The sequence below is a fragment of the Lepidothrix coronata genome, unplaced genomic scaffold (genome assembly GCF_001604755.1).
Source record: "Lepidothrix coronata isolate B3197 unplaced genomic scaffold, Lepidothrix_coronata-1.0 Scaffold7, whole genome shotgun sequence".
Taxonomy (NCBI): domain Eukaryota; kingdom Metazoa; phylum Chordata; class Aves; order Passeriformes; family Pipridae; genus Lepidothrix; species Lepidothrix coronata.
The window spans coordinates 5,574,806-5,602,114 of NW_016690187.1; the positions used below are offsets into that span (position 1 = coordinate 5,574,806).

The 27,309-nt window shown below is 40.8% G+C and overlaps 1 protein-coding gene across 4 annotated transcripts in view; it reads left to right on the forward strand.

The window, feature by feature from the left end:
• Nucleotides 1-27,309, forward strand: part of PIKFYVE (phosphoinositide kinase, FYVE-type zinc finger containing) — a 65,247-nt gene that overhangs the window by 24,540 nt on the left and 13,398 nt on the right. For 2 of the 4 annotated variants that reach the window (XM_017834929.1, XM_017834938.1), the window contains exons 11-30: nt 905-1,052; nt 1,540-1,707; nt 6,899-6,961; nt 8,578-8,707; nt 9,049-9,229; nt 10,584-10,658; nt 11,307-11,414; nt 12,830-12,970; nt 13,642-13,768; nt 16,373-17,559; nt 18,914-19,014; nt 20,077-20,148; nt 20,927-21,098; nt 22,369-22,547; nt 23,029-23,142; nt 24,411-24,519; nt 24,632-24,786; nt 25,356-25,446; nt 26,482-26,542; nt 27,109-27,260. In XM_017834929.1, coding sequence (XP_017690418.1) covers nt 905-1,052; nt 1,540-1,707; nt 6,899-6,961; nt 8,578-8,707; nt 9,049-9,229; nt 10,584-10,658; nt 11,307-11,414; nt 12,830-12,970; nt 13,642-13,768; nt 16,373-17,559; nt 18,914-19,014; nt 20,077-20,148; nt 20,927-21,098; nt 22,369-22,547; nt 23,029-23,142; nt 24,411-24,519; nt 24,632-24,786; nt 25,356-25,446; nt 26,482-26,542; nt 27,109-27,260 — 3,534 coding nt within the window. Of the gene's footprint in view, nt 1-904; nt 1,053-1,539; nt 1,708-6,898; nt 6,962-8,577; nt 8,708-9,048; nt 9,234-10,583; nt 10,659-11,306; nt 11,415-12,829; nt 12,971-13,641; nt 13,769-16,372; nt 17,560-18,913; nt 19,015-20,076; nt 20,149-20,926; nt 21,099-22,368; nt 22,548-23,028; nt 23,143-24,410; nt 24,520-24,631; nt 24,787-25,355; nt 25,447-26,481; nt 26,543-27,108; nt 27,261-27,309 lie in introns of those variants that run through there. The other 2 variants (XM_017834949.1, XR_001878038.1) reach the window with 2 other exon arrangements.

Genomic DNA, 27,309 nt, shown 5'->3' on the forward strand with positions numbered 1-27,309 from the left:
TTCTACAGCTTCTTACAATGAAGAATGTCTCAGCTCTTGGATGCAGTCATATGGTCTTCCATTGGGATTATTCTGGCCTTCATCTGGCATCCCAGCTAGTCAACTGCGCTGTCTCGGTTTGCTAGTAAAAGCTTGCCCCTTACTAGCAAGTGCTTCCCTATCTGTAACTGTTTGTAAGGGCCTAATGTTATTATATGTTTAAAGCCAGTTCTTGTTCTTGTCAGCTGAAAGCACTGTCTGATTTCCTTTCTCCTGGATAAGAGTTAGGAGAAATGGCGTTGTTGACTGTTGATGCTGCACTCACTGAACCCAAGGGATGATAGTGAGGACTTCCTCTTGAGGTGCCTGGAGGCATCAGGATGGCTGATGGAAATTACTTACATACTCCCAGGTCCTCTGGCACTCTCGCCAGGCTTGGCTTTGACACAGTAGCCCCAGCTAGAGCCTGACTTGTGATTGAAACTCTTAGGGCTACTTTGGTATTACTGGAATTGCTCCAGTAACTTAGAATTAGACTCCCTTAAAAGCTGCATGTGTTGGTTTCTGGGCAAAGGATGTGGCTGTCACCCACCTTGGCTAGGGATAGCAGGCATTCTAAACTGCTTAGCGGTGACAGAAAATGTGCAGTAGAATGAGCTTGTTATTTAGTGCTACTTAGTCACAACTTCTGTAGAAGCGGGGACTAGGCAGAAACTAAGTATGTGGGAAGTGTAAAGAAATAGTTGTTTCCTGTCACAGAGTGTTCCTACTTCATACCAAGGGGGATGACTCTATGACTAACTCGGCTCAGCCCACTGAGAGTATCCTCTGATTTTTAAAATGTCTGACCTGCATTTGTAGCAGGCTGCTTAATATTTCAGCAGAGCTACACTTTAACAGCTTTTTTCCCTTTCTTGTATTCTAGAGCACTGAGTTCTCGGAAACCCCATCTCCAGACAGTGACTCTGTGAACTCTGTAGAGGGTCACTCTGAGCCATCCTGGTTCAAAGACATCAAGTTTGATGACAGTGACACAGAGCAGATTGCTGATGAAGGAGAAGATAACTTAGCCAGTGAGTTTCACCTGAATCTTGTTCTCCCTCTGCCTTCTCCCCTGTTGTCCCCAGTCCCTCAGGACTTAGTAGTTTAACTGTCTTGCTTTATGTGTTTGTGTTTCTGTGTTGCGCATGGGGCTGTAAGGATCTCAGCAAACTACAACCTGGCTAGTCTTCCTGATTCTTACAATGGATACAGTATTTTGTGTTTAGTGGAACTGGTAAAGCTTCATACTTCTAATGAAGGAGAAGCATGTAAATTGCTGCCTTCTGTTTCTCAGGCAGACTTCTTGATTTGGGCCCTACAGTAGTGCAGTAAAGAATGTCCAAAATGCCAGCATGCCCACATGAAGATAAGATTAGAACTATGAAAATACTGTATTCCTGTAGTATTGCACACTGGTCTTTATGTATTAAAGGCAATTTCTCTCCTCTCTGGTACCCTCATAACACCCATTTGAACCCTTCTCCTCCCTGTATCTTCCCCCTTACCCGACACTAAAAGACTCCGCCAGCCCTAGCAAGCGCACTTCAGTCAGCAGCTTCCAGTCCACAATGGACAGTGATTCGGCCGCCTCCATCAGCCTGAACGTGGAGCTGGACAACGTGAACTTCCATATCAAGAAGCACTCCAAGTACCCACATGTGCCCCCTCACCCTGCCGACCAAAAAGGTACGAGGTAGTCACCAGCTGGAGTTGCACATGATGGAGAGCTGGGCCCTAGAATTACTGACCTGTTTGGACACTGCTTACGTAGCTGTCTTACAGAGGGGAAAATACAATATTTAACTGGCACTTGCTTGCAGTTTTGATATGTTCACCTCTGAGGACACTTAGTAGACCCATTGAAACACCTTCTCTGCAGAGTGTGTAACTTCCCCTGTGACTTTCTCTTTGCAGTTGAAATAAAGTCTCTTGCCCATACATAATAGGGCAGATCACGTATATATTCTGTCTAACCGGGGTGGAAAAATAATCCACACATAAAACAGTTTGATAGGTGTCTCTACAGTTTGAGATGGAACTGAAAAAAGCAAGCAAAGAATAAAGCTCCAAACAACAAAAGAACAAAATTAACTTGGAAGAGTTCTGTGCTGACTTATAATTGTACCTTAATAAGCTTACATTTTACAGAATTGTCTTCCTGATGAGCAGTAAGACCTAACTTAATCCATATACATAATATTTGTTTAAAAGAGATCATCCACTTAAATGAAGTAGGAAGAAATCAAATACTTGGTCTTGAAGACTTCTTTTGAAAGGCTTTTCCCCTAAATGAGTGCTAAATTGAAAGACTCTGTAGGCAAAATCCTTATTGAAAAAATAATGTGCCTGCCTGTTGATAATTGCATTCATTAAACAAGACAAGGGCTGTCTGAAACCAGGGCTTGCCACTGGCTTGGGTCTAGTATATTCTAGTTGCTTTACATGCTGGGTAGCAATTGATGTCTTTGTGCTGCTTCCTTACCTAAGGTTACATCAGCTTTGTAGACTTCTGTCTTTGGCTGCTTCTAAGGAGTTTCTTATTTTTAATAATTGTCTCACCCCACCCCTTCAGTATTTCCAACTTTAAAAGATGATCCAGCGTTAAATAATTTGTACTCCTAATTAATTCGTTCTTCTATAAAGTCTTAACAGATCTTTTGTGTTGTTCTGGATCAGAATGGAAGACCTGCCTTACGCTTGCATACAGATTATGTATTCTGAAACTGAAATGGTCACTGAAGAGAGTGAGGGAGAAGTGGTCACAGCTGACTTTCAAAGTATGTTAGACATGGGGGACAGAATGAGGCAAATTAGAGGGGGCATTTATTGGCGCCTATTGTGATCACCTTATGTTATTTGCTAAAAATATATCTAGAAGGAAGAAAATCTAACTGCTTTCCTCGCCGCCCCCCCCCAAAGAGAGAAGCAGAACAGGTTCAAAAGTTTGAGTTGATGTCAGATGACTTAGCGGGGATGGATTGTCAGCACTACTGACACCAGCTTGTTATTGGTTCCTTTCAACCTGTTTCCAGCTCATGCCCTGTTCAAATGAAAAGCTAATGCATCTACAGGGAAGGAAACTGTGGAGAGGGTTAAATATCAATGAATTCCTTTTAGGAAGGAGGGATGCTGGATTAAGTGAGCTTGAAACAGGCTCAGGTGTGCTGCAGTATCTTATGAATTTACAGCTGTAGCAGGTTTATCTTTATCAGTGTGTGATGGCAGTAAAGTAGGCAGTACTCAGTTTAGGTCTGGCAAGTGTTAGAGGACTTGTAGGGTATTAATCCTGGTTTCAGACATATCTCAGTCTTTATCTCTGTATACAAAAAGCAGTACATGATGAAGGGGAAACGTAAGAGAGCCTTTCTCTCTCAGAAACTGTTGACCAAATCAAGGCTGCTCATAGCCAGAACTGAAGCTCTTGTGAGAAAGATTTGGATGATGGAGAGCTCAGAGAAGATCAGCAGAAAAGGCAAGTGGTGAGGCAACTAAAAGGAGAAAGACTTCTGCTTTTGAATGATGTGTGTTGGCAGCACTCTGCTAGATTTGGTGAATCTCTGCTGGTGTTTGTTATCTGTTCCTGAAACGTGGTCTCTTAACCAGGTTATTCTGTAGGAATATAATTTGTTAGTAGGAAACTGGTAACAATTGCTTCTGAGAGAATGGATTTCCTTAGAGGGGATAATATCAGTAATATTCCCAGAACTGGGATAGGGTGGAGTTGTCATGGAAATGCACTGTGAAGAGGTAGATATTATCCTACAATTTTTTGAAAAATCTATATCCTCTGCAAATATAGAGGACTTAGTGTACTTTTTTTTTTTTGATAATAATTCCTGGCATGGTAATCTCTAGAGAAAAGACTTAACGAGGGAGCAACAAGTTTAAATGAATGACGATATATTGAACAGCAAGAAACACTTCCTGGCAATAGGCAGACTGAAACTTTGTAGATACTTAAGTGGGACAAAACCTTACAGTGCATTCTGTAGTGCATAAAGTAGTGAAATACATGACTTCTAAAACTTTGTTCTGGAAATACTAAAGTGAGAGACTTTATATGAAAAAATTAATATTAAGACTTTCACCTTTTTTTTATGATTATCCTGGCTATATTGAACGAAAGATGCCATCTAGGATATTAGAGTATCACAATGGTTAGACAGCCAAAACTGGATAGTTAAACATCTATGTAAACGGCCTGTGGTTATTTTAAGAACAGAGTGCTGTAGTTACTTGGTGACATGGTGTGTTTGCCACTGTCAGGGCCAGTAACTACCCTGTGGCTGTTATGGACACATATGTTTGGCTTGATTGTGTTGGCATTGTCTCTTGTCCTTAGATTGGGTGACAGTGACTTGATTTTTTTTTTAAATAATGAAGTGAAACTGAAGATCACACCCTCCTTTTGAGACTTGTAATTCCCTCACAACTGTGTAAATTACAGTCTCTGGGGCGAGGACAGACAATAGAGAACATCAAGTGCTAGAAGTGCAGGTCATCTTTGATGTAAGAGGTTAGTGGGTTTCTTCAAATGATTAAGGGATATGCAATGTCCAACAGTCACAGAGTTCAGCTGCTTTGAAGCAAGGGCGGGTGATGTATCCACCAGCTGTATTTTAAAACACAGTGGTTTGTATATAGTCTAATGGCAGAACTTATTGTGGTGTTATAGGCTGACTAATGTGTGGTGTGTTTCCTTGAAATTTGGGTGACTCCAAGTTAGCTGAGTATAGTGACTCATTTATAGTATCATCTGCCTAAAGACAAAAGTACTTTATAGTATGTATCAGAATGGAAAACAAAGTAAGATTGTTTTCTGCATTTAAACTGGGGTAAGAGATTAAGTGAGAAATTTTAAATGTGGGGTTTAGTTGCTGTTTTTAAAGAGATACACTTAACAATATGAGAAACTTCATGTTCTAAATGTCTTTTCAGACAGATATCCTTGACCCTGGTAGCAGGTATTTTGGGTGTTTTGTTTTTGATGCTGCATCTAGTTAGGAGGGGGAAAGAGAACTTGAGTAACCATATACAGTTCCTTATCACCATTGCTTGCCAAGTCTTAGTATGCTGTTGCCAGGAGCCCTTTTAGTTCTTCTTTTGAGAACGTGCCTAAGTTTTCAGGCTACAAAATTTGCTACAGGAACATTCCCCATCCCCCTTCCCCATTTTATGGAGCATGATGCAAGTAGGGATGATGTGAGGTAAGAAATGTGCATGTTAGCCACTCTAACCATCTCAAACTCACACCTACAAGTGTGTTATCTGTCCGGTCTAAGAAGAGGTGTGGTATCTCACCTTGTCAGTACTTCCCCGGGGCCCAATCAGAAGTAGTTATAGGAGCTGAAGCTGCATTGGAGAGAGTAGTAGAATGGCTTGGGTTGGATGGGACCTTAAAGATCACCTAGTAATCTAAAATCTAAATTATTAGAAATCTTGAAGTGTTCCTGGTTTGGAGGTACAACCTCTCTCTTTGTCCAGAGCATAACTAAGGTTAGGTTTCAGCTGGGGATAACTCCTGCTTTGGCTGTGCCAGCCAGGGATATGTGCCAGACCTAACTGGAGCGTGTTTACAGTAAGAGCTGCTGCCCTGAGGCTGTTGCAAGGAGAGGGATGGAGGTACTACTATATATATACTCTTGTATAGGTAGAGCATGACATGACTTTCTCTAGGTAGTCAGTGGGGCTGTGGGTGAATGAATGCTGAGAGTGAGCCAGCTTTTGTTAAGCGGTAGCTTATTGCGGTGCTGAACTCTTAAACTAAGCAAGAGATTGAAGGATTCTGCAAATAACCAGCAAGCTGCAAGGGAGGCTTGTAACTTCTCTTTGGTACATTGATCCTCTATCAAGTATCTATTTGCAAACAAGCTCAGACTTTTAAAATGGTAGCAGCAGGGGCCTCCTGAGTGCTGCTCCTCAGAGCCTTGTGATTGCTTATGTCTTGTCAGCTTTCTGTTGCTTTCTGTTGGTGGCTGAAAGCAGCCTGACTTTGCATTCTGTTTGTAGTAGTAGGTCTGGACCTGACGGAAAGGTGATAAAGGGTTAACTTTGAACTCCAGGTGATCACGCTATATAAGCAATTGGGCTACTGCTCTTTTTTTCCCCACTGTAGAATCCCTTTTCGTATAAGTGAGGAACCAACTAAAGGCACAGCAAGATAACGGCCTCTGGAGAAAGAAAGCATTTTGTAGCCAGTTGTCATGAAAAATCAAGATCTAGCAAACTAAACAAGATTAATAGATGGAGCTTCATCCTATTTCCCATACATAAAGGGATATATCTCTTGCTCTGCTTTGTTGCTGGGAGTCCACCTCTGTCAGCACAGATTCCTCAAAACACTTTGAACTGTTCTAGATCTTAGACTTTTAGCTCTTGAAAGGCAGACTGTCTTTTGTTTCCTTTCCTGTATAAGATGAATCTTGTGTCTGGTCTCTCCTTCAGTTTGGAATGGTTCAGTGGAGTGGGAGACCAAAATGGTTTCTGTATTTTTAGACCAGAGTGAGGAGGCTGTTCCCATGGTGTCTGCTCACATTTTAACTCATTTGTGTTCAGGTCTAGAAAAGGACAGTCTAGGAAAAGCGGACTCAACTCCTAGTTCAGTCTTTGCTCGTGTCTTCTTTGTTTGTTTTGTTTCTTCACATTAATAAGTACTATTTTCTTGTCATTTAGAATTTTTTGATAAAACAAGAATGAGAAGAAATTCTTATCTTAACCACTCATCAAGCTGTTGCTAAGTTGGTGACTAAAGTCTTAGATGAGTAATGCTGCTGCTTCTGATGTGGGCGTGTACAGTGCAATTATATGGACACACCAGTGTAACCTGTCTCTTTTTTTTCTTTGTCTCCGCCTATCTCCCTCTTCTCTCTTCTTTCAGAATACTTGAATCCCGAAAACGGAGGGCAGCAGATGTTCTCTATAAGTGATGCTTTTATAAAAGGTAAGGAAAAACTTCAAATCTTGCAAATGTGCATTTTTTTAATATAATGATGTAAACTCTTTAATACTCCTTTAATAGTGCATTGACCCTTTCAAAATATATACTTGACAGTAAATCTGAACTTATCTGTGGCAAAACTCATGTATAAATTGTGTTCTGACTTTTGAATGCACTTTAAAGCTTAAATTTCTTTTGCTTCTCTGATTTCTTCATTTAAAAGGACTCAAAGAAAAGCTCTTACTTTTTTTAAGAATAAGTGTAAGTGGCAAGTCTGTTCACAATTTCTCCACCAAGAAACTTATATAACCAATTTTTAATTTTCTGTGCAAGCAAATGAGGATGTCATATGATTAATTGCACTGCTTCTACAGAGTGGTTTAAAGCTTCATCGCTTAAATCTTTCTGGGTTTCCTGTCATCACCACCATCACCATTATTACTTCTGAAATGGAAGGCCATTACATTCAGTTGTGAGTTTTAAAACCCTTGTGCCTTCCAATATCGTGGCCAGATGCACCTGTGGCCTTTTTTTTCTTCCAGTTAATGCTATTGATTTTGGTGAGCTTGTAAGAGGAGGAAGTAAGGGGGAAATAAGGAGAAAACGCCATTTCAGTCTGTGCTGCCTGAAAAATGAAGCCTTTGATTAAACTGATGCTTAGTTTTTAACTGAGCTTTTGCAGGAGAAAGGGAGAAATCAATGTAACTTCTGTTAATCTTCTACACAGCTAATTTTGTGTGTGGAGCATCTGGAATACGTTAATCGTTGTTAAGAGTCTTTCTTTTTTTCAGTATCCCTTCTTAGATTACTGTTGTCTAAGGATTTTGCTTAAAACTCTGAGGAGTTTTAAGCTTGAACTCTGAAGGCTTACATACTTGCTTGATGAAAATTTATACACTACTAGCATAGAAGACTTAAAATATAGTCAGATGTTATAAGAATGTGGAAGTTTATAACTTCCCTTTATAATATCATAATACCCGTGAGGGAAATAACCTAGTAACTCTTTCAAAGCACAGAGAACTGTGCTGAAATAACCTATAATTTTGGTAATGCAAAACAGAGAGCCATTCCAAGGAGTTACTACACAATATAGTGTTTGAAAGTGGCATGCCTTCTCAAACCGAGGACTATCTTATACTGTTGAAACATACTTTCTGTTTCCAAAATGGCTGTAGTATGTGCTGACATTTAGGATTTTAAAAGTTGTATTCAGTGGATACAGACTTCATTTGCATACTGTTAATTGTAGCAGATCATATACCTGTGTGCATGATTGTTAGGTGGAGGCAGATGAGAAGATGTGCTGAAATGTTTCAAAAAGCTTGTGCCGCTTTTTTGACAGAAGGTCTTTGAGAATTCAGTAGAACAGTGCTGTTCCAGAAGAGAAAACTGTCTGCTGTTTGCTGGCAGTACAACAATTCTGGTAGCTCACTTTTCCATTGTACACTTACCACTCTTATACTGTTTGCAGCATCATGTTGCTACCTTAAACTCAGTGTTTCAAGAGGCTTAGACTTATGTCATAGTAAATTCTTTCCTTTTCAACATAGCCTTTCAGAAAGACACAGGTATTCAGCTGTGACCTTCTGTTAACAGGATTTATTTGTCTCTTGCAGAGTCATTATTCAACAGAAGGGTGGAGGAGAAATCCAAAGAACTCTTTTTCACGCCCCTAGGCTGGCACCACAGCAATCTGGATCTGCTGAGAGAAGAAAATGGGGAGAAACAAGCCATGGAAAGACTGCTGTAAGAAACACATAGAAAAAGGAATTTGCATATCTTGAGTGAAAATTCCTGAAGCCCTTCTATTCCATCAGCATCTACAGTGGACGATACAAGGAACTAATTTGCATTAAGAAAACAGCTTTTTTACAGTATATTTTGAATGAGGTTTTTTCCTTGTGATTTTTATATACTGAAGTACCAAGCCAGAGTTGACTGTAGAACATTCTAGGCAGCTGTTCTTTCATTTACAATACTTCCTGTATTGTAAATGTTAAGAAATTTGCTTCTGAAATATGACTTCAGCTAGTCGCTGCACTGTATTTTTTTTCAGGAGAAATCATTTTATTTTGCCTTTTTTGCAGGTCTGCTAATCACAACCACATGATGGCACTGCTTCAGCAGCTGCTATACAATGAGTCCCTGTCACTGTCCTGGAGGGATATCATTGTACCTGTGGTCTGCCAGGTAGTTCAAACAGTACGGCCTGATGTCAAGAACAGAGATGATGACATGGATATCCGCCAGTTTGTCCACATCAAAAAAGTAAGTTTCAAGCAGTGGATGTAGGGAAATAAAAGAGTGCAGCAGTTGACAGCACCCATTGTTTGAAGAGAATAGACCCCTTCCCCTGCCCCCAGCATATTCACTGGTGTGTAATTGGCCAACGTGGCCTTTTGGTAAGGTGGGGTTCTAGAAAAAGTTGCACAGAGGGAACTTTGCATGCTGTGCAAGGGGCTTTAATTCCCTGGAGCTGACCTCTTCTTTCAGGCTGTAGGCTCCAGAAGGTGGCAAAGAGTAGCACTTTTGTAGTGACTTGCTTCATTTTTTTGGTTCCTGCTTGTTTTGTGCTTGAATTTGGAGATGTACCAAATGCTGGATAAGTAGCTTGCAGAACTCAGTGTAGCAGTCTGTTGCCCTATAACTATCCATTATGGAGGATTCAACTCCTCCCATGCCAAGTACAATGACTTTCTTCAAGAGGAAAGCTTAATTGTTATGGAATGGTGCATCCAGTTCTGCCAGATGGCCCAGTGTTGACATTGTTGAACTGTAAGGCTGGAGTTCTGGCATGCAAAGTTTATTCTGAGAGTCTGATGTGAAACTAACATTGAAGGAGCTAGTGTGATTGATGATTGAAGATTTGGGCTTATTTTTCTTTGACCAAATTCACTGCAGAAGGACTCTTTTGCTTGAAAGCTATGTAAGATATGAGGAGAACCTTATAATTCTGGTGGTGGCTCTGTGGCATCTCTTCAGGCAGCATCACTAGTTCCTGCTTCTCCTGAAACTCCAGTTCAAAGAGCAGTTGTTCAGAGCTGAAAGCTCTTCATAGCTGTCTGCTGTTTTCACATGCTTGTATTACAGTGTCAAATGTTCTCTAAAACATATTATTCAGAAACCTGTTTCATGTCGTTTATTACTCCTGTGATTGCCTGTGACTGCAGGCACACCAGTCAACTGTTTGATGTATTCAAATAGTAGGTAGAGGTTTGTTTGGTTTTCTCTCTTCTGTTTTTTTTTTTTCCTCCCTTTCCTTACAATTTATTTTTTGTTGATAGAAATGGCATGTGCAAAGATATATGCTCCCCATGGCCTATCGAAGTTAAATTCCCTTATCATGCTCCGGAGTATACCTGATTTAACAAATAAACATCTCTTGGGAGGGGTGTAAAAATCCTAGAACTTAGTACTTGTTTTCATGTTGTCCTTAGTTTGTTAGGCTTTAAAGGAAAAGAGTTGTGTGTCCAGCATGACTGTATCTGATCTTTCATCTGATAACTGGGCGTGTAGCTGAAGCCTGCACGTCACCTGCAATACATGTTTTCTATATTAGGTTTACTGCACTAGAAGATGTGGGAGTGTATGACAGTTCTGAAAATGTTCTTTGTTTTGTTAGATCCCTGGTGGAAAGAAATTTGACTCCATGGTGGTGAATGGGTTTGTTTGCACTAAGAATGTTGCACACAAAAAGGTAATGCAGCTTGATTAATCAAGTGCTTACAGTAATGCATGCTGTGGAAACAAGTGTGCTGAGGCTTGATTTTTGTGTTGTGAAGCTTCTCTCACCACTCAGGAGGTTTGCAAGCTTTCTCTGGTTTGAGACCCCAGACAAGACTGGCTCTTAGAGAATTTCTTTTCCAAGCTGTTTTTTTTTTCTAGCCCAGAGATTCTAGGGGAGAAACTTTCCTCATACATGCATAGGAAAACAGCCTTTCCATCCCTACCATCACATAAGGCATCTAATGACTACCTCAGCTCTTAACCAGAAAAAGGCATTTGTAGTTCTGACTTACAATAGTATAGTAAAATGAGCCTTTAAGGCAAGAGGGCATGATGGAAGTGAACTGGATAGATCAATGTATCAAGACTTCAGGGTTCTTAGCAGTGGCTGAAAACGTCTAGCATTGCCTGCTTACTGGACAGTGGCTGTGAATTTCCAGCGACTGGATGTAACAACTTCATAAGGAGGAAGAATATATAGTTGGGTCTGCAGGGTGGGGGATAGCTGAGACACCTTTAAGGGAGGGCGAGGACTAGTCGTGGGAAGTCTGTCTCTTGTGTGCTTTTTCCTCTCCTCTCCATGTGTTTGTATTTTTAACTATTTTTGTGTCTTTCTTAGATGAACTCTTGCTTAAAAAATCCCAAAATTCTTCTGCTGAAGTGTTCCATTGAGTATCTCTATCGAGAAGAAACAAAGTTTACCTGTATAGAGCCTATAGTACTTCAGGTGAGAATATGCTTTTGTTTTTGGTTAAAGAGCAAAAAAAATCATGATCAGTGCATTTTTTTCAGCACGTAAGGTGGAGCAGAGTGAGTGAGATTGAACAGAAAATAGAAAACTTTCCTCTTTTAGTAAGCTAGCCGAGATAACTGCTGCAGTAAATACCATACAAACTTGTAGTCTTGTATTGAGGGGTTTTGTCTTCAAATTATATGTGCTGAGAGCATATGTGTGTGAGATTTTGATCCTCACAATGCAGCATTTTACAAGACTTATTTTGTTTTTAATGATACCTTCTGAGCCTCCTTTTACAGTGTTAGAGCTAGATGAGATTTAGGTGTGTGAAGAAATATTTGAAAAGTTCGTGTAGGTTAGGGTTAGGTCACACCCATGTTATTTCTTGTCAGGCTTTTAAAAAATGGAACAAAAACCAACCTAATGAAGTGATGAACTAGAAAATGTCACTTTGGAACAGGTGCCCTGCCCCAGTGAGCAGGGACGTGCCTCAAATATGCAAACACTGAAATATATAGACCTTTTATTTAACACACTCCATTCTTGTCTGAAAATTGGTCCTCAGGTGTTTGCCAGGATACCTATAACAAGGGTATTTAGTGTTTAGATTTTTTGTTCTGAGGAGCTGCCAAACTGCTTTTGTGGTATCTTTATATTGCACAGAACTTTTAAAACCTGACTAATGTGAGCTGCAGTAACACAATTGAGAATACCTAGCTTGGGAAGCTGTGTCCTCCCTCTAGCAGTGTAGACCTTTAGTTCTGATGCATTGCAGCCTGATTTCTCTTTCTGTGTGTAGTAATGTAAGTTTGTGTGGGAGTAGTGAGATGAAGCCACAAGATGGGCAGGGATAGCATTGGGATGGGACTCCAGGAGCACTATCCCTAAGTACAGATTTAGGGACTGAGGATGTGTGTACAGACTTGTAGAGGCACAGACCACTGTCATACTTTTCCTGAATGTAAGTATCTTTGAGTGCCAGCACTCAGCATTAGCATGTATCAGAAGGTGGAGAACATAATACTGCAAAGTGCTTTGGTTTATGATGCTCTGGTTCCAGCACCTTTTGAACATGAAGCTTTTTTTATGTGTGAGGGTGTAAGGTGCATATATATATGTTTGGATTCTGTTGCAAGTCCCTCACTTCACACTGTCATTGGACTATATTCTCATGTGCAATTCGTGCTTATAACAAATTATTGATAAACGGGGTGTTGTGCTGTGGGAGCATGGAACTGTGCACAACGGGCAACTGATGGTGCTTTCTGGATAGCCATCTTCCCTGTTGTATGGAAAAGGCCAGTATGTAAGTGAAGGGGAAAATAATATTAAGCATTAAAGCGTTTTGTTTTTTTTTTCTGATGGGTTTGCAATAGTTAACTGCCATACTTTGGTCCTGTCTGCAGGAAAGGGAGTTCTTGAAGAACTACGTGCAGCGGATAGTTGACGTCAGGCCTAATTTGGTCCTTGTTGAGAAGACTGTGTCCCGAATTGCCCAGGACATGCTCTTGGAGCATGGTATCACTCTGGTCATCAATGTCAAGCCGGTGAGCATTCCCAGTCAGAGTTAGACTGGGCCTTGTAATAGATCTCTAATGTCTTTTTGTAGCAAACTCTCTGAAGAAAGCAAAGAGTTGTATTATTTTCTCCTCTAACCAAATTTAGGCACTTTATTAATAGTACTTCACTTCCAAGAAGGCAAGACAGGCAAACCTAGAGAGTAGCTTTTCCTCAGCTCTTCGTAGCTACTCTGCTGTGTCCCTGTTTGATAGGACCTTATACCCTGGTTCATTTCTAGTTAACTTTGACACGTGTTTGTAGCAAATCACACCTGGGTCCTTAGTGACTGTGAGAGAGCCTCTGTCCCTGTGAGGCAGAGTACAAACAACCATACAGAGAGTAGCTGTGGGAGTTGGCTGAGCTCCTGGCATAGTCAGCATTATTCTGACTGCACTGGACCTCCTGGAAGTACATGGATCTATTCAAACAGAAAAGTTTGAGGAAGGGCACAATCTTACCACTCACCAGAAATATTTATCCAACTGTCTTTCTAAGATTCTTGTATGTTGTGTATGCATGTTTGTGAGATTGGGTTTAACTCAGAATTTGCATCTCTGTGAGAGATTTTCTGGATCACATTGGTGGTTTTTGGTTTATTTTTTAAGATTAGGAGTCCTCTTTGCATTGTAGATTCTTATTATTCTTTCTGTTTTTATAGCAAGTGTTAGACCGTGTAAGTCGAATGACCCAGGGAGACTTAGTGATGTCAATGGATCAACTGTTGACCAAACCACGTTTGGGAACCTGTCATAAATTTTATATGCAAGTTTTTCAGTTACCTAATGGTGAGTAAAGCTTGATGTGTCTTAGCTTATGTGTGTGAAAGGATAAATGCTTTGCTCCTTTTAAATAGCTCTAAACTATTGGGTTCCTTGTGTGATTGAGTATTATCCTACTCATTTTTCGTGTGTTACCTCTTGGAACTACAGTGAACAGGCTGTGTACAGAATAGAATGATCTTACTAAAATGAAACAAGATTTTTGTATAGATTATATAGATTATCTATATTATATATAGATATAGATTTTAATCAGACTAATTTCTTTCTCCCTGTTGTGGTTTGAGCTCCCCAAAAATCCAGTTTCCAAGCTTCCCCACAATTTGCTTGAGTGTGAGAGGGTTTTCAGACATAACAGAACTGCTAGCATGATAAAATTATATCAAAATTTATTACTAACACAATAAATACTATAATACATTTATATACAACAATTCTAACTATCTCTCCTATGGTAAACCAAAATAGATCAAATCCCTCCTTTCCCTCCAATAAAAGTTCAGAAAGAAAGAAGAAAAGGTCTTTTCCACTTTCGGGGCAGCAGTATCTCTCCTCTTCAAGGCAGCAGTTGTAGCTAGATTTGTCGTAGCTGGAAAATCTCTCTCTCTCTCTCTCTCTCTCTCTCTCTCTCACTCTCTCTCTCACTCTCTCTCTCTCTCTCTCCATTACAACACAGGGTTTTTTTCTCACCCCTCTCAGCCCTTCAGCTCCAACCAAAGGTCTCTCCCATGGGCTGCAAAGCAGGGACAAAACTCGCCTTACCATGGTCATATCACAGGGTGCAAGGCATCCCATGAAAGTCCCTTCCTTGAGGGGTGAAGTTCCCTCAAGTCAGAATGGTTTAGGGCTCTCAGTTCAGTTTTTTGCCCCAAGCGTTCTAACAGAGCTCCTTTGCTCAGTCTCAGCTGCCAACGTGGCAGGGGGGAGGGGGAAGGCCACTTCTCCTGCATTCTGTCGTGGTCCAGCTCACAGGACATCTCCGAGTTCTCAGCTCCTCTTTCTTTCTCTAGCTGCATTTCGGGACTCCCTAAAAGCTTGGAAGCCCACCCCTCCTCTTCAGGAGGTCTGTGGGTTTTGGGAAGGTAATCCAGTCTTACCCAAAACAGTCTCTGCTGAGTTTTCTCTGGTTTGTTGCCAGCTCTCCCTCCTTGCAGGACATCTCTGCATCTCTCAGCCTGGCTATGTGCCATGTTGCTGGTTGCTGGCTATCTTCTTGGCTTTCAGCCACAGCTCTCCACTCAGCGCTGCCTCTGCTGCTGCTTTTCTGTCTTCTGCTGCCCACTCACAGTGGAGAAACTCCCCCAGCCTTTGGCCATGGCATCCAATCCAGTTTTAATGCTGTTCCGGGTTTCTGCAGCCCCAGCTGGGGGCCTTGGCCCCCCAGTGGGGCTCACTGGCCCCCACTCAAACACGTGGCGTCTCAAACCATGGCTGCCTCTCTTCAAACTACATCATCCAGTCTCCTTTTCTGGTCTGTTGTAATATGTTCATTTCACAGGGGCAAATTGTAGCTTCTGATTGGCTCTACACCAAGAACACACTCCCCAGAGTTAACCACTTTCCAACTCCAGGGGAAACCCCTTTTTAACCCTCGACACTCCCAAACTGTTTTTTCTCTTCCCGTGATGCTGTAGTTTGTCTGTTCCAACCTCCTGTTCAAAACAGGAAGGAGTAATGCAGCATCAGATTTCTAAGGCTTTTGTAAGCCAACTGTTGAAAATATTGCAGAATGAAGATTTCGTAGCCTGTCTGGGCAGTATCCTCACTGTAAAGAATTTTTCTGCACTGAAATAGAGAATCACAGAACAGCCTGTGTTGGGAGGGACTTCAAAAGATTATCTGGTCCAACCTTAATGTACCAAATCAAAACTTGCCTTGGTGCAATTTGTGCACGTTGCCCCTTGTCCAGTCATTGTGCATCTTTGAGAAATGAAGTTCCTTTTTCTCTGTAACCCCCCCAAGGCAGTGGAAGTCTGCCAAGGAAGAAGGAAGAAATGCTGCTTGACAGGTTACCAGTGGTGCTGGCACACATAAATGCTGTAGATGCATATCTTTGTGGAGGTGCAGTCTTTGTGTCTCTTCATACAATCATAGAAAGGTTTGGGTTGAAAGGGACCTTAAAAATAATTTCATTTTAACCCCTCTGCCATGGACAGGTACAGCTTCCACTAGACCAAGTTGCTCCAAGCTCCATCCAATCTGTCCTTGAACACTTCCCTTTCCAGTTCACTGTTGCTCCTTCCAGCCTTTAAATTGCCCTCCAAATGTCATAGGCTTTTTGTCTTGTAAGGATGAGCAAATGTGCTTGGGATGATAGTGGTTCTTTTGCTTCACTGCTGCAGGGTCTCCAGTGATGTTAGAATATGCTGTTTAGGCCAGCATGTTCCATACGACCTTCACTTAGACTTTATGGTAACTTTTTTACAAAACAGGAGAAGTTTTTATGGCAAATGCTTGTTTGCTTGCAAAAATAAGTTAGTACAGTAACCTCAGTTTTTGTAGCTACCGATGTTACTTGCTCTTAGTCTCTGTTACAATCTCTTCAAGTGTGTGAGATACCTAAGAGCAGGTAAACTGTATCTTAACTCCTATGTCTTGCTTTTCTACTAGATCAGACAAAACCCCTGATGTTCTTTGAAGGGTGTCCTCAGCACCTGGGTTGTACTATCAAGTTGTGTGGTGCTGCAGAGTATGAGCTGGCTCGTGTGAAGGAGATCCTGATCTTCATGGTCTGTGTGGCTTATCATTCCCAGCTGGAAATCTCATTTCTTATGGATGAGTTTGCCATGCCCCCTACTCTCACCAAAAACGCCTCCTTTCACTCCCTTATTGAGGAGCCAGGAGATGAAAATGAACAACAGAACCTCTTCAATGGTGAGGATTTCAGCACAGCAGTCAAAGACATTGAACTGTCCTCTGAAAAGTTGCCTGTAATCTCTGAGTCAGTGTCCTCTGATGAGGTCAGCTTGCTTGAACCAAGAGGTTTATTTGAGAGAGGTGACCAAGAGAACAATCAACTGGAAACAGTGTCCTCAAAACAGCAAGAGCATCACAAAGTGGAGTCACCATTTGCAGTCTTCAACTCTGTACCTCTTGCAATACCTGAAACATCCCTGCTGCCCCTCCATGGCATGGACCAGCACTTGGTCACTCTGGATAGCCAGGCATTAGAGCCTCTTCAACAGACAGATGATTTGCAGGAGTCCAAGAGTCAGATGAGAGTCTTCAGAGACCCTCTCCAGGATGACACTGGTTTATATGTCGCGGAAGAGGTAACTTCATCTGAGGATCGTCTCAAGACTTACTCTGCAGCATTTAAACAGGAGTTGAAAGATGTCATTCTCTGTATTTCTCCAGTACTGACATTTCGTGAACCTTTTCTTTTGACTGAAAAAGGCATGAGATGTCCTGCCCGGGAATACTTTCCTGAGCAAGTTTATTGGTCTCCTCTCCTCAATAAGGAATACAAGGAGTTGGAGAGCAGAAGGAAGAGGCAATTATTGCGAGATCTGTCTGGACTGCAAGGAAGGAATGGGAGTATCCAAGCCAAGGCTATCCAAATCTTACCTTCTCACGAGTTGGTTAATACTAGAATAGCAGAACATCTACGTGACAGCCAGAGCTTAGCCAGAATGCTGGCTGACTATCGGGCCAGAGGAGGGAGGATACTGCAGAAAAGCACAGATCCCTTTGCCCAAACTAAGGATGTGTCTAGTGTCCCTACTGGAAAAACTGGGTGCAGAATTGAAGAGGAGGAGAAGGGACTGGCTCAGAGTGAATCCTCATGGTCTCATAAGGTAAGATGGAGGTATGCTGCTGAAAACCCAAGTTACATCAGTTTCTCATGGTATATAGAAGGTGTAGTATCTCATATTAAACCAGAGGGTTGGTTTTTTTGGATCTTTTTCTTTTTGTTTGGTTGTGGGGGTTTCTGTTTTGTGTTCTTGACTGGGACATAACTGGATTTTAGATTGAAGTGCTTTGCAATCATTCAGAACAAGACTGCAAAATTTCTGAGAAATGCACAAAGTCAGCCCAGAATCAGTGTATTACACTGCCTGTTTGATTTGGCTGTACCTAAATGATTTCTGAAAATGAGTCCATGAAGAGGGAACAAATGTTAAGAAGTTTCTTAAACTGAGCTTTCTTGGTCCTTGTCTTTGGTGATTTGTACAAGTGTAAGATTTTCATTTTCAGAGGGCCTAATATCATGGAAACATCGGTAGGTTGTAATTATGTTAAAGTAATTGATTGATTGTAAAAGTTTGGGTGATCTGAAGAAAAGTGAGAATCTCATAATGTGGGGGGGAGGAATGTTCTTTGAAATTTCAAAGCATGGGAGTATGTGCTTGTAATCAATATTTAAAGTTTTGGTAAACTACCGTGAAAGTAACTGACTTGTATCTGAGGAATAGGACCTTGGTGTTTTATTGAATTATAAAAAAATCTGTGAATAAGAGCAGAGAACTGATCTGTTGTAGTAGCCAAACATTTTGGTCCTGGAGCCAATTGGCCCCCATATTCATGAGCAAAAGTCACTTTTTAATTGGTACTTAAATGTAGATCTGTGTAGCTTGACAGGCCATAAACTGTAAGACTAGCCCTTGCTCTAGATCAGACTGGTTGATGCTGTTTTAAATGTATTCAGTGATCAAAGAAAAGTATTTGGTGACTTCATAGTTCTGTAGGGTGTGGAAGGGAAAACAGCTCCATCCCAGCAGCAGCACAGTAGATGTCTTGACAGAGAACAGAAAACTGGAATCGTTCTATAGCCTGAATGAGTAATTGAGGTATAATGTATTGGCAGAGTTTGAATCCAAGGTGTCGTAAACCATACAGTGATGTGGAGACTTTGGATGTTTGTCATGGAGCTTTTGTTGTTTTCTGTTCCTCTTGGCTTCATTTCCACAGAAACACAGGCATGTGCTCTGGTTTCATTATGCATATTAGTTATGTTGTTCTAAAAATGACACTTAGCAGTTATACATAGTACAAGTTTACCTGAAGCTTGGAGATAATGCCACTTTGATCTGTACAAAAGGAGCAAGCAGAGTCTTTAAATAAAACTACTAGAATAGATTTTTGTCAACAGAAGTTGTGTGCTAATGGAGGTGTCTGTAACCAGTGAATGAGTTCATTTCTCTCTATTAGGTGGATTGCCTGAGTCCGGTAAACCATCAGAGGCTCTGTGTTCTCTTCAGTAGCTCTTCTGCTCAGTCCAGCAATGCTCCAAGTGCCTGTGTTAGCCCCTGGTATGAAAACTACTCCTCTACAGCTTATACTGTTGCTATCCCTTTTTTCTGAAGTCAAGGTCAGTGCCTACCTCATAGCAGTATTTCTTTGAGGATTCCTTGGTAGGCTGTACCCATCCTGTAACAGGAACTTTTGCTGAAAGGATTTTGCTTTGCCTGGTCAGGTGACTCCTCAGCAGTATTGCATGGCCTCTGTAATCCCGAGGCATGAGTGAGAAAGCCCGGCCTGAAATCAAGTGCTTTAGTTGGTCTTTCACTGCAGGATAGTGCCTGTGTGTGTAGGGCAGCACTGCATGCAGTCTTGTGGGGAAGAGTATTAGTGTAAATGAACACACAACAATGTCCAAAAATGAACCTTGTGAGAATCTCTGAGTACTTATAGATTGTATTATCCAAGACTGGCATTTGAATATATTGCTATCTTTCTCATATTATAGTCATCAGTATTAAAAGCTTTATTTCCATCCTAGGAAGCTGTAATTTGTTAATCATATGCAACTTATGACACATTTTTATCTCTACTAAACAGGACAGGCCTTGGTGTTTAATCATTTAGATCAGGGGAAAGTAAAGAGAAGACCCTCTTACAGGGAAAGGTCTAGAGTTCCTTTAAAAGCTTAGAAATGAGCCAGAGAAGATGGTGATAATGCCATGATCACCTCAGGCTCTGAGGAAACAAAAGTTGCTATTAAATATTCTAGAAGAATAAGGGTTTCTTAATTTTTTTTTCATATTCTGGATGTACCCAATTGTAGCTATTTAAGTGTTAGTGTTTGAAGCTTCAAGCTATCTAGACTTCTGTGCCTAGATGTTTTTGAACATGATCTTCAAAAGTGCAGTTGGCTTGTATTAGACTTTTAAATGTCAAGTTTAAAGTTGTTCTAGTAGGACTGATCTCATTATTAGCAAACCTGACAGCAGGGATCTAGGAAAAAAGGTCTTATAAGGTATACAGAGCTGTAAACAAGCCAGCAGTGCATTTAGATCTGTGCACCTAAAGGCCATTGCACACCTAACAGTGGCAATATTGAGTCTCTAAAGCTGTTTTTTTCTCTGCTTTAGGATTGTGACCATGGAGTTCTATGGGAAAAATGACCTAACTCTAGGGATTTTTCTGGAGCGCTACTGTTTCAGGTGAGGAGGAACTTATTCTAAATGTTATTCTAAACAAAACAATAGCTTTTGATAGCTCTGTGAAGTTGACCTGCCACCCTCTATCACTTAGGAGAATATCATGCAAGTTTGCAGAGCTGGTTGTGTCCTAGTAAAGCTTACCACTTAAATCTGTTGTTCCCTTTGCTTTACTATCATACTATAGAGAAACAGGGACTGGATTTAAGAATTCGTTTAATCATGCTCACTCCTTACAAGCAAATACATCCATTGCTTTCCTACTTTGGCCCTGTCTTTCTTATTTCCTTTATGAGCAAGTGGAACAGATTATGAAACAAGATTTTTAAGTTCATGAAGACAAATGTGTTCACTTAGCACTTTTTTGTAGCAATTAGGGCTCTAAGCACCTAGTTAAGTCTGAAAGTGCCACATCTTTGTCCTCAGTAGCATGTGCTTTGGTACACTGCCAAAGTGGTCTTTTCATTTAGTGCCAAGCACTTCCATAGGTGCTTTGATCTTTATTTTGTGGATTATATGTAATATGCCTTTAGAAAGTGATTCACTGCTTTTGGGACCTATACAGCCATTGCTGGCAATGGAACTTCCTTACGTGCTTCATTTCTAAATGAGTACAGTTCACTTGGCAGAATTAGCCTTCACTAAAAGTTTAGGAAACTTTTTTTACAGTGAAGGTAAGTAATAGCATGATATTAAAAGGCTTGTTAGTTAGATCTGTTGAATCAGTTCTTCAGCAGTGCCTAGTTATGATCACTCATAAGTGTTTCTATTTCTCTATAAGGCCTTCCTACCAATGCCCCAGCATGTTCTGTGAAACACCAATGGTGCACCACATCCGTCGCTTTGTTCACGGGCAAGGCTGTGTGCAAATTGTGTTAAAGGAGCTGGACTCCCCAGTCCCTGGGTACCAGCACACCATTCTTACTTACTCCTGGTGCAGACTGTGCAAACAGGTAAGGATGTGGGCTTAAGAATCATTGCTATTCCAGGTTAGTATTCTCGTGACTGGCTTTGTATGAAAAGGCAGCATTTTTGAGAAGGTGCTCATCTCTGGAGCTATGGCTAAACCAGCAGAAAACCTGTTGATGGTACAGATATTCTCATCTTACCTACAAATTCCTCTAGTAGAAATGGGGCTCTTGAGGGTGAAGCATCTTGTGTGAGGCAGTCTGGTTAGAAAGTGTCAAAACTGGCTTTGAGAGGATAGATTTAAATGGAAAAAATGGAGTTGCCCTTTAAGAGATGAAGAGTATGGTCCCTTCCTTGCAGTGAATCAGTATGAGCATCAAAAGAATGTATGTGTGGGGAAGGGCAGACTCCAAGAGCTACTGGGTTAGTAACTGGCTAAAGCCACCTGGCGTTCTTTGGTCTGCTATGGACTGAACAGTCTGTATTGCATCACCATGACGTCTAGAATTCCTTTTGCCGTCATTAGAAAGTAACATTTTCATTAGAGGAATGCTAAATTGCTTTAAAGAAAGCCCACAAGATAGTAAGATTGTGTATTATCTGAAACTTCTTCTGTAATTTAGCTAAGAAAACATTGCTAACTGCATCACTAGCTAAACATTAAGAGCCTTCAAAGAGATGAGACTAAAAGTTAATGAAAAAGATTCACACAGTGCCTGAGACGTAAAACATCTCAATTACCCGTGTGGATGATTCAGTTCACCTGCTTATGCTGACTTAAACATGGGTGTTGGTTTCAAAGATACCTGGAGGAAGTTAACGTAATTGCTGACGGCAGGCCCTGCACTGCTGTGTATACACCTGCTCTATAACCTTTTATTTCTGTGTGTTCGTGTAAACACTAATATGTTTGTGGCTGTGTGTCTACTCTAAGCTTGCAAGCGCTGCTGAAGTTGAAATGCACTGCAAAACAATACCAATGCATTTGTAGCAGAAGAATCATTGAGGAAAAAGTATATGATGCAACCATTGCTTCTGCCTGGGTTGCTGGAAATTGTTATAAGCTTCCATCAGGGATATGTTTGGACTCCCCCAACTTAGCACCTGTCATCATCAGCTAGCAGTTGTTGTTTATCAGATTTGTTTTAACTATGTGTTGGCCTTAGCTTTGTATAAATGCTGTCTTTGTTGTTTAGCATGTTTCAGGGTCATGGGCATTTCTGGTACTAAAAATACTAGGTTGCTGTCTAGATTAGCCTGTCCTTAATTTTGTTTGAAGGATGAAATCGAGACACTTGGCTTTCAATTTTTCAGGTGACACCGGTTGTTCCTCTTTCCAATGACTCTTGGTCCATGTCTTTTGCAAAATATCTTGAGCTGAGGTTCTATGGGTACCAGTACACGCGAAGGGCCAATGCAGAGCCTTGTGGTCATTCCATTCATCATGACTATCACCAGTATTTTTCCTATAATCAGATGGTGGCATCTTTCAGGTGAGTTCCACTGCTAAAAACTTCCTTTTCTCTCTAGTACTATATGAAGCATATAGCCCTACTAAGGATTCATCACTTCTGTTCTTCATTGTGAATACAGCATGGGATAGCATAACTGCACTATAACCACAAGGGCAACATTGTTTGCTGGCTTGCAGAGGGCATTGTGGTGCCATCACTGTCCTACATGTGGTGAGCAATGTTCTAAGAATGGATGGTTCCAGTTCATGATGCATAAGAGAAACACTTTTCTCTATGTAATTCCAAAAGCTTTCAGAATTTTGTTTTTCCAATACGATCTGTGGTTTTACCTTCTGCCTAGAAGATACATGAACAGGGTGTTATCACTACTAGAAGTAGCTAAAGCCCTGGACACATTGGCAATGCCCTTTTTCATATAAAGGCCTCAAACCTCAATATGGTGTAGAACTGGTACTATATGGTGTGAGTCTTGTTAATAGCTGTTGTATTGCCTTCTCAGCTACTCTCCAATCCGGCTGCTTGAAGTGTGTGTCCCACTCCCCAAGATATACATCAAACGGCAGGCTCCATTAAAAGTTAATATTTTGCAGGATCTCAAGGATTTCTCACAAAAGTAAGCTTTTTTTTAATGTCTTCCTCATCTTATTTGTATTTTGTACTTTTATTAGCAGAACACATAACTGTTTTTGCTAGTATGATGAGGTTTGCTAAATATTTATTCATTACATGATAGAAAAGTAATGGTTTAAAACATGTGTTATTGAAATTTTTTTTATTACTTTTACCTACTCTGTCTGTACTAATCACTCACATTTTTGTCTAGTGGCAATTCAGCTTAAACATAGCCAGTAGAAACTAAGATTCTTTTCTTCTCCATTCCTGAATGTTGCACTGATAACTGAGTGATATAGCATGTTTCTGAATGATGCTACCAGGTAGCCACTGAAAGGTTGACCATCAGCCAGTGTCTGAAATGTCACCTTTTCTTATGAAATGCCTTCTCAAGCACAGCTAAAGTATTTTTAATTCCTCCTTCTAATGCTAAAAATGAAACAGAGAAGGAGGTGGTCCTAGAAGACTAATCTGAAAACTGCAGAAAATACTTTGTACCTTTACCCTAACATTGCTATATAGAGCATCTGACTGAGTTTAAATTATGTCTTCATCCCCAAAACCTGCAAATACATTGCTCAAATCTATTGTCCAAATAGAACTGTCTTCATTATATTGGTCATGGAGCAACTAAACTCTCTGGCGTATAAAAGTAATTGTTTTTGTTAGCTATCGAATATGATGATAGCAGGCAGACTGGTACCTTCTTGTAGTGTAAGATAAACTACCATAAGCCTAGACATCTTCTATATATAGGAACAAAAAGATGGAAGACAGGCCTGATAAAAACTGTGTTAAATCCAGCCTGACTACTGTTCTGCCTGGTCATAGCATTCCTGGATAGCTAATGTCTCTGTGACCACCTGACTTCAAAACCTGTGGAGCTTTGTTTAGAGCTCAAATAGAGGTACTTATTTTTTCTGAGTCTGCTGGTGGAGATTCTTCCTAGTCACAGGTGACACAACAGTTCCCCTTTGTTAGTAATGCATTTGTGACATGCATTACATCTCTGACAACTTCCACTGTTAAGAATAAATTGTGAAGACAAATATCAGTTGTGTGTAAATTTTAGGTTTCTGCTGTTACTAAATAAGTTTTTCCAACTTCCTCTCTAAATTCAGTGGGACAGCCTACTGTGCAGGAAGGCTGTCATGTGTTGTTTTTTGTATTCTCAAATGTTAACCTTAAACATGTTCAGACTTCATTATTAGAGAATGTTGAAGATGCTGCAAGTAGTCACAGCTTAACTCTTTGCATCCCTGTTGACAGAGTGTCACAAGTGTATCTTGCTGTTGATGATCGCCTTGCTTCTCTGAAAACGGATACTTTCAGCAAAACGAGGGAAGAGAAGATGGAAGACCTCTTTGCCCAAAAGGAGGTAATAGACTATTTTCACATCAGCAGACCATAGGCTGAAAAATGTGGGTGGGAGCCACTCAGGTTTTGTGTCATCTCAGGTGACAGAACGCTGACAGTTTTTCTTCTGACAGATGGAAGAAGGGGAGTTTCGAAACTGGACTGAGAAAATGCAAGCAAGGCTGCTTTCATCATCATTAGACACGCCTCAACAGCTGCAATCTGTTTTTGAGTCTCTGATAGCTAAAAAGCAAGGACTTTGTGAGATGCTACAAGCCTGGAATAATAGGTAAGAGGACACATGTTGGAATTGTGAGCAACACTGATACTGTGTTGGTTATAGGAGTGAAGAGGTTTTGCTGTACTGTCTTTCCCTATAGCACAGTTGCTCTTTATAGCTTGTGCTGAATGTCCTCTACTGATTAAGACCACAGAGCTGGTTGATTGAAACAGAAATCATTTGAGGCCATATAATAATAGAGCACAACTTGCATCTGGAGGAAAAAGTGTCATTTAAATAAATGTGGAAAAGATATGAAGAGGGGAGTATGGGAGACCAGTTGATTGGGTGAAATTATCTCAGAGGTGAAGAAAATGTGCTGTCTTTGGCCATTTGAAACATTGCTTTGACACATGTTAACAGCAGTCTGAGTTTACAGTAAAGACTTGTGAAATCATGCTGGCTGTATTCTAGTATGGAGAAACTTCATAACTTGTGTCAATTAGAAATAGTACCATCTACTGTCTTTTGATTAATTTTTCTTTGGTACAATGTTTTATGTGGGTGGTTGTGTTTGGTGGGTTGTGTTGTTGTTGTTTGTTTGTTTGTTTTTAAATTTTTTTTTTTTTTAATTTAAGATTGCAGGATCTCTTCCAGCAAGAGAAAGGGAGAAAACGTCCATCGGTACCTCCCAGCCCTGGAAGACTGAGGCAAGGTGAAGAAAGCAAGGTATGAGTAGCAGGCTAGAAGGCTCTTAAACATTTTTTTTTTCCTGTGGCAACACAATAGTCTTAAGACTGGCTTCGGTTCACTTTAATAATTAGTAAACTGGTTTTACTGCATTCTGTAGTTTTCAGCTGTAAAAGCTTCAATTGCATGTTAGTATATGTATCTTTTCCTGAAGATGTGAACTAAGAGCCATATTGTATAGAAGAAGACTTAAGTATGAATAGGAGTTGATGATTTTCTGTGATGTTTGTGTAGTGTTAATATGAACACTACCAGCAGAGAGCTGCAGTCACTGTCGTGTATGCCTAGATAGGAGTTGGGTCATCTGAATAGACCCTACATTACTGCCCATCAGGTGTATCCCTTGTGAAAAAGAAAAGGCAAAAAATATTGAGAGAGGCAGAGCAAATGATGTAGAAAGGACTGATAATCAAAGCGGGATCACCCCTGCTTTGTGATGTGTCATGTGGGAATTGACTGAGGTCCAAATGATTTTGAACTGCTGCCTCAAGAGCTCTGTCCAAGTGTACAGTTGCCAGCATGCTGAACATTCACCCTGTGGGGAGCTGGTACTCTGAGGAAAAAGTCTGGGCTGCAAGGCAGTCCGATATAAGCATCATGCAGGGAGCCTGAACTCCCAATAGTTCTATCATTAGCAAGGTGCACTAAAAAACCCCATGAGACCCTGGATTTGCTCTGCTGCGGGGATACACGTCCTTTCCACTTAACACATTTGTGTTAAGCTGCTAAAATAAACTAACCCTTGATCTAAGCAGGAAGTAGGTTCATATAGAGGGACAGCGTAGTGTTTAAAGCAGCATACACAGATGATAGCCATCATAAGTATCTTGTGAACCTGGGTTGCTGTTGCTTTGTTTTTCTCCTGTGCTAACAGATACAGTGACAATTCAGAGGCTGAGAAGTGGGTGGGAGTGCTCTCTTGTGGTTCATCTGTTTTTGCAAGTGTTCCACAGAGGAGTGGATACAGCTGTAAAGAGCTTGGCATCAACATTGGTATTTTGTTGTTCTGCCTAGATCAGTAGCATGGATGCTTCCCCACGCAATGCTTCTCCAGCACTGCAAAATGGAGAGAAAGGTCTGTTACTTATTTTTCATAAGCTACCAAAAGAAACTTGCTGTAACCCTTTCCCTGACATAACAAGGGAGCTTTCGTCAAATTTGATAATTGAGAGGAACAGCGAATCCCCGTTGTGTCAGATTTGCTCTTTCTAATAGTAAGATAGAAATCAGCTATCTGCTGGTAATGTGAAGCTGAATTACTAATGATACTAAATTGGCCAGCAAGGGTTTTCTTTTGAACTTGAGTTGAAAAATTTTCAGAGGCTTTCTAAATAACTGAATAACTACAGGGAATTTGGGAAATACCTCTCACCTCTTCTGTGTTATGGATGCTGAGACCTCTTACCTGTGAGGCATACTGAGAGTTTGTGGGAAGTGAAGGTAGTAGTTATAAGAGTATGCATTTTTTGTATGTTATGTACTGCATGGATTAGCTTGCCCAGTCCTTTGCTCTGTGTGGCCATACCTGCTTTCTAAGTAAAAACTTTTTGAAAGTAGATACTGGTGATAGCTTGGGCTGGGAACAAGCAATATCGCTTCTGACAGGTGTGTAAAATGCTTTCTCATGTCTTTAACTCTCAGAGGATCGTTTCCTGACTACTTTATCAAGTCAGAGCTCCACAGGCTCCTCCCATCTGCAGCTGCCCACTTCCCCAGAGGTTGTATCGGAGCATGTGGCTGGTGCCAACACACTGTCTGAACAGGATACAACAAGCAGCTCAGAAGGTATAGTTCAGTTGTGGTCTTGTATTCTTTCTCTTGCTTCTCTGTGGCAAGTGTGCA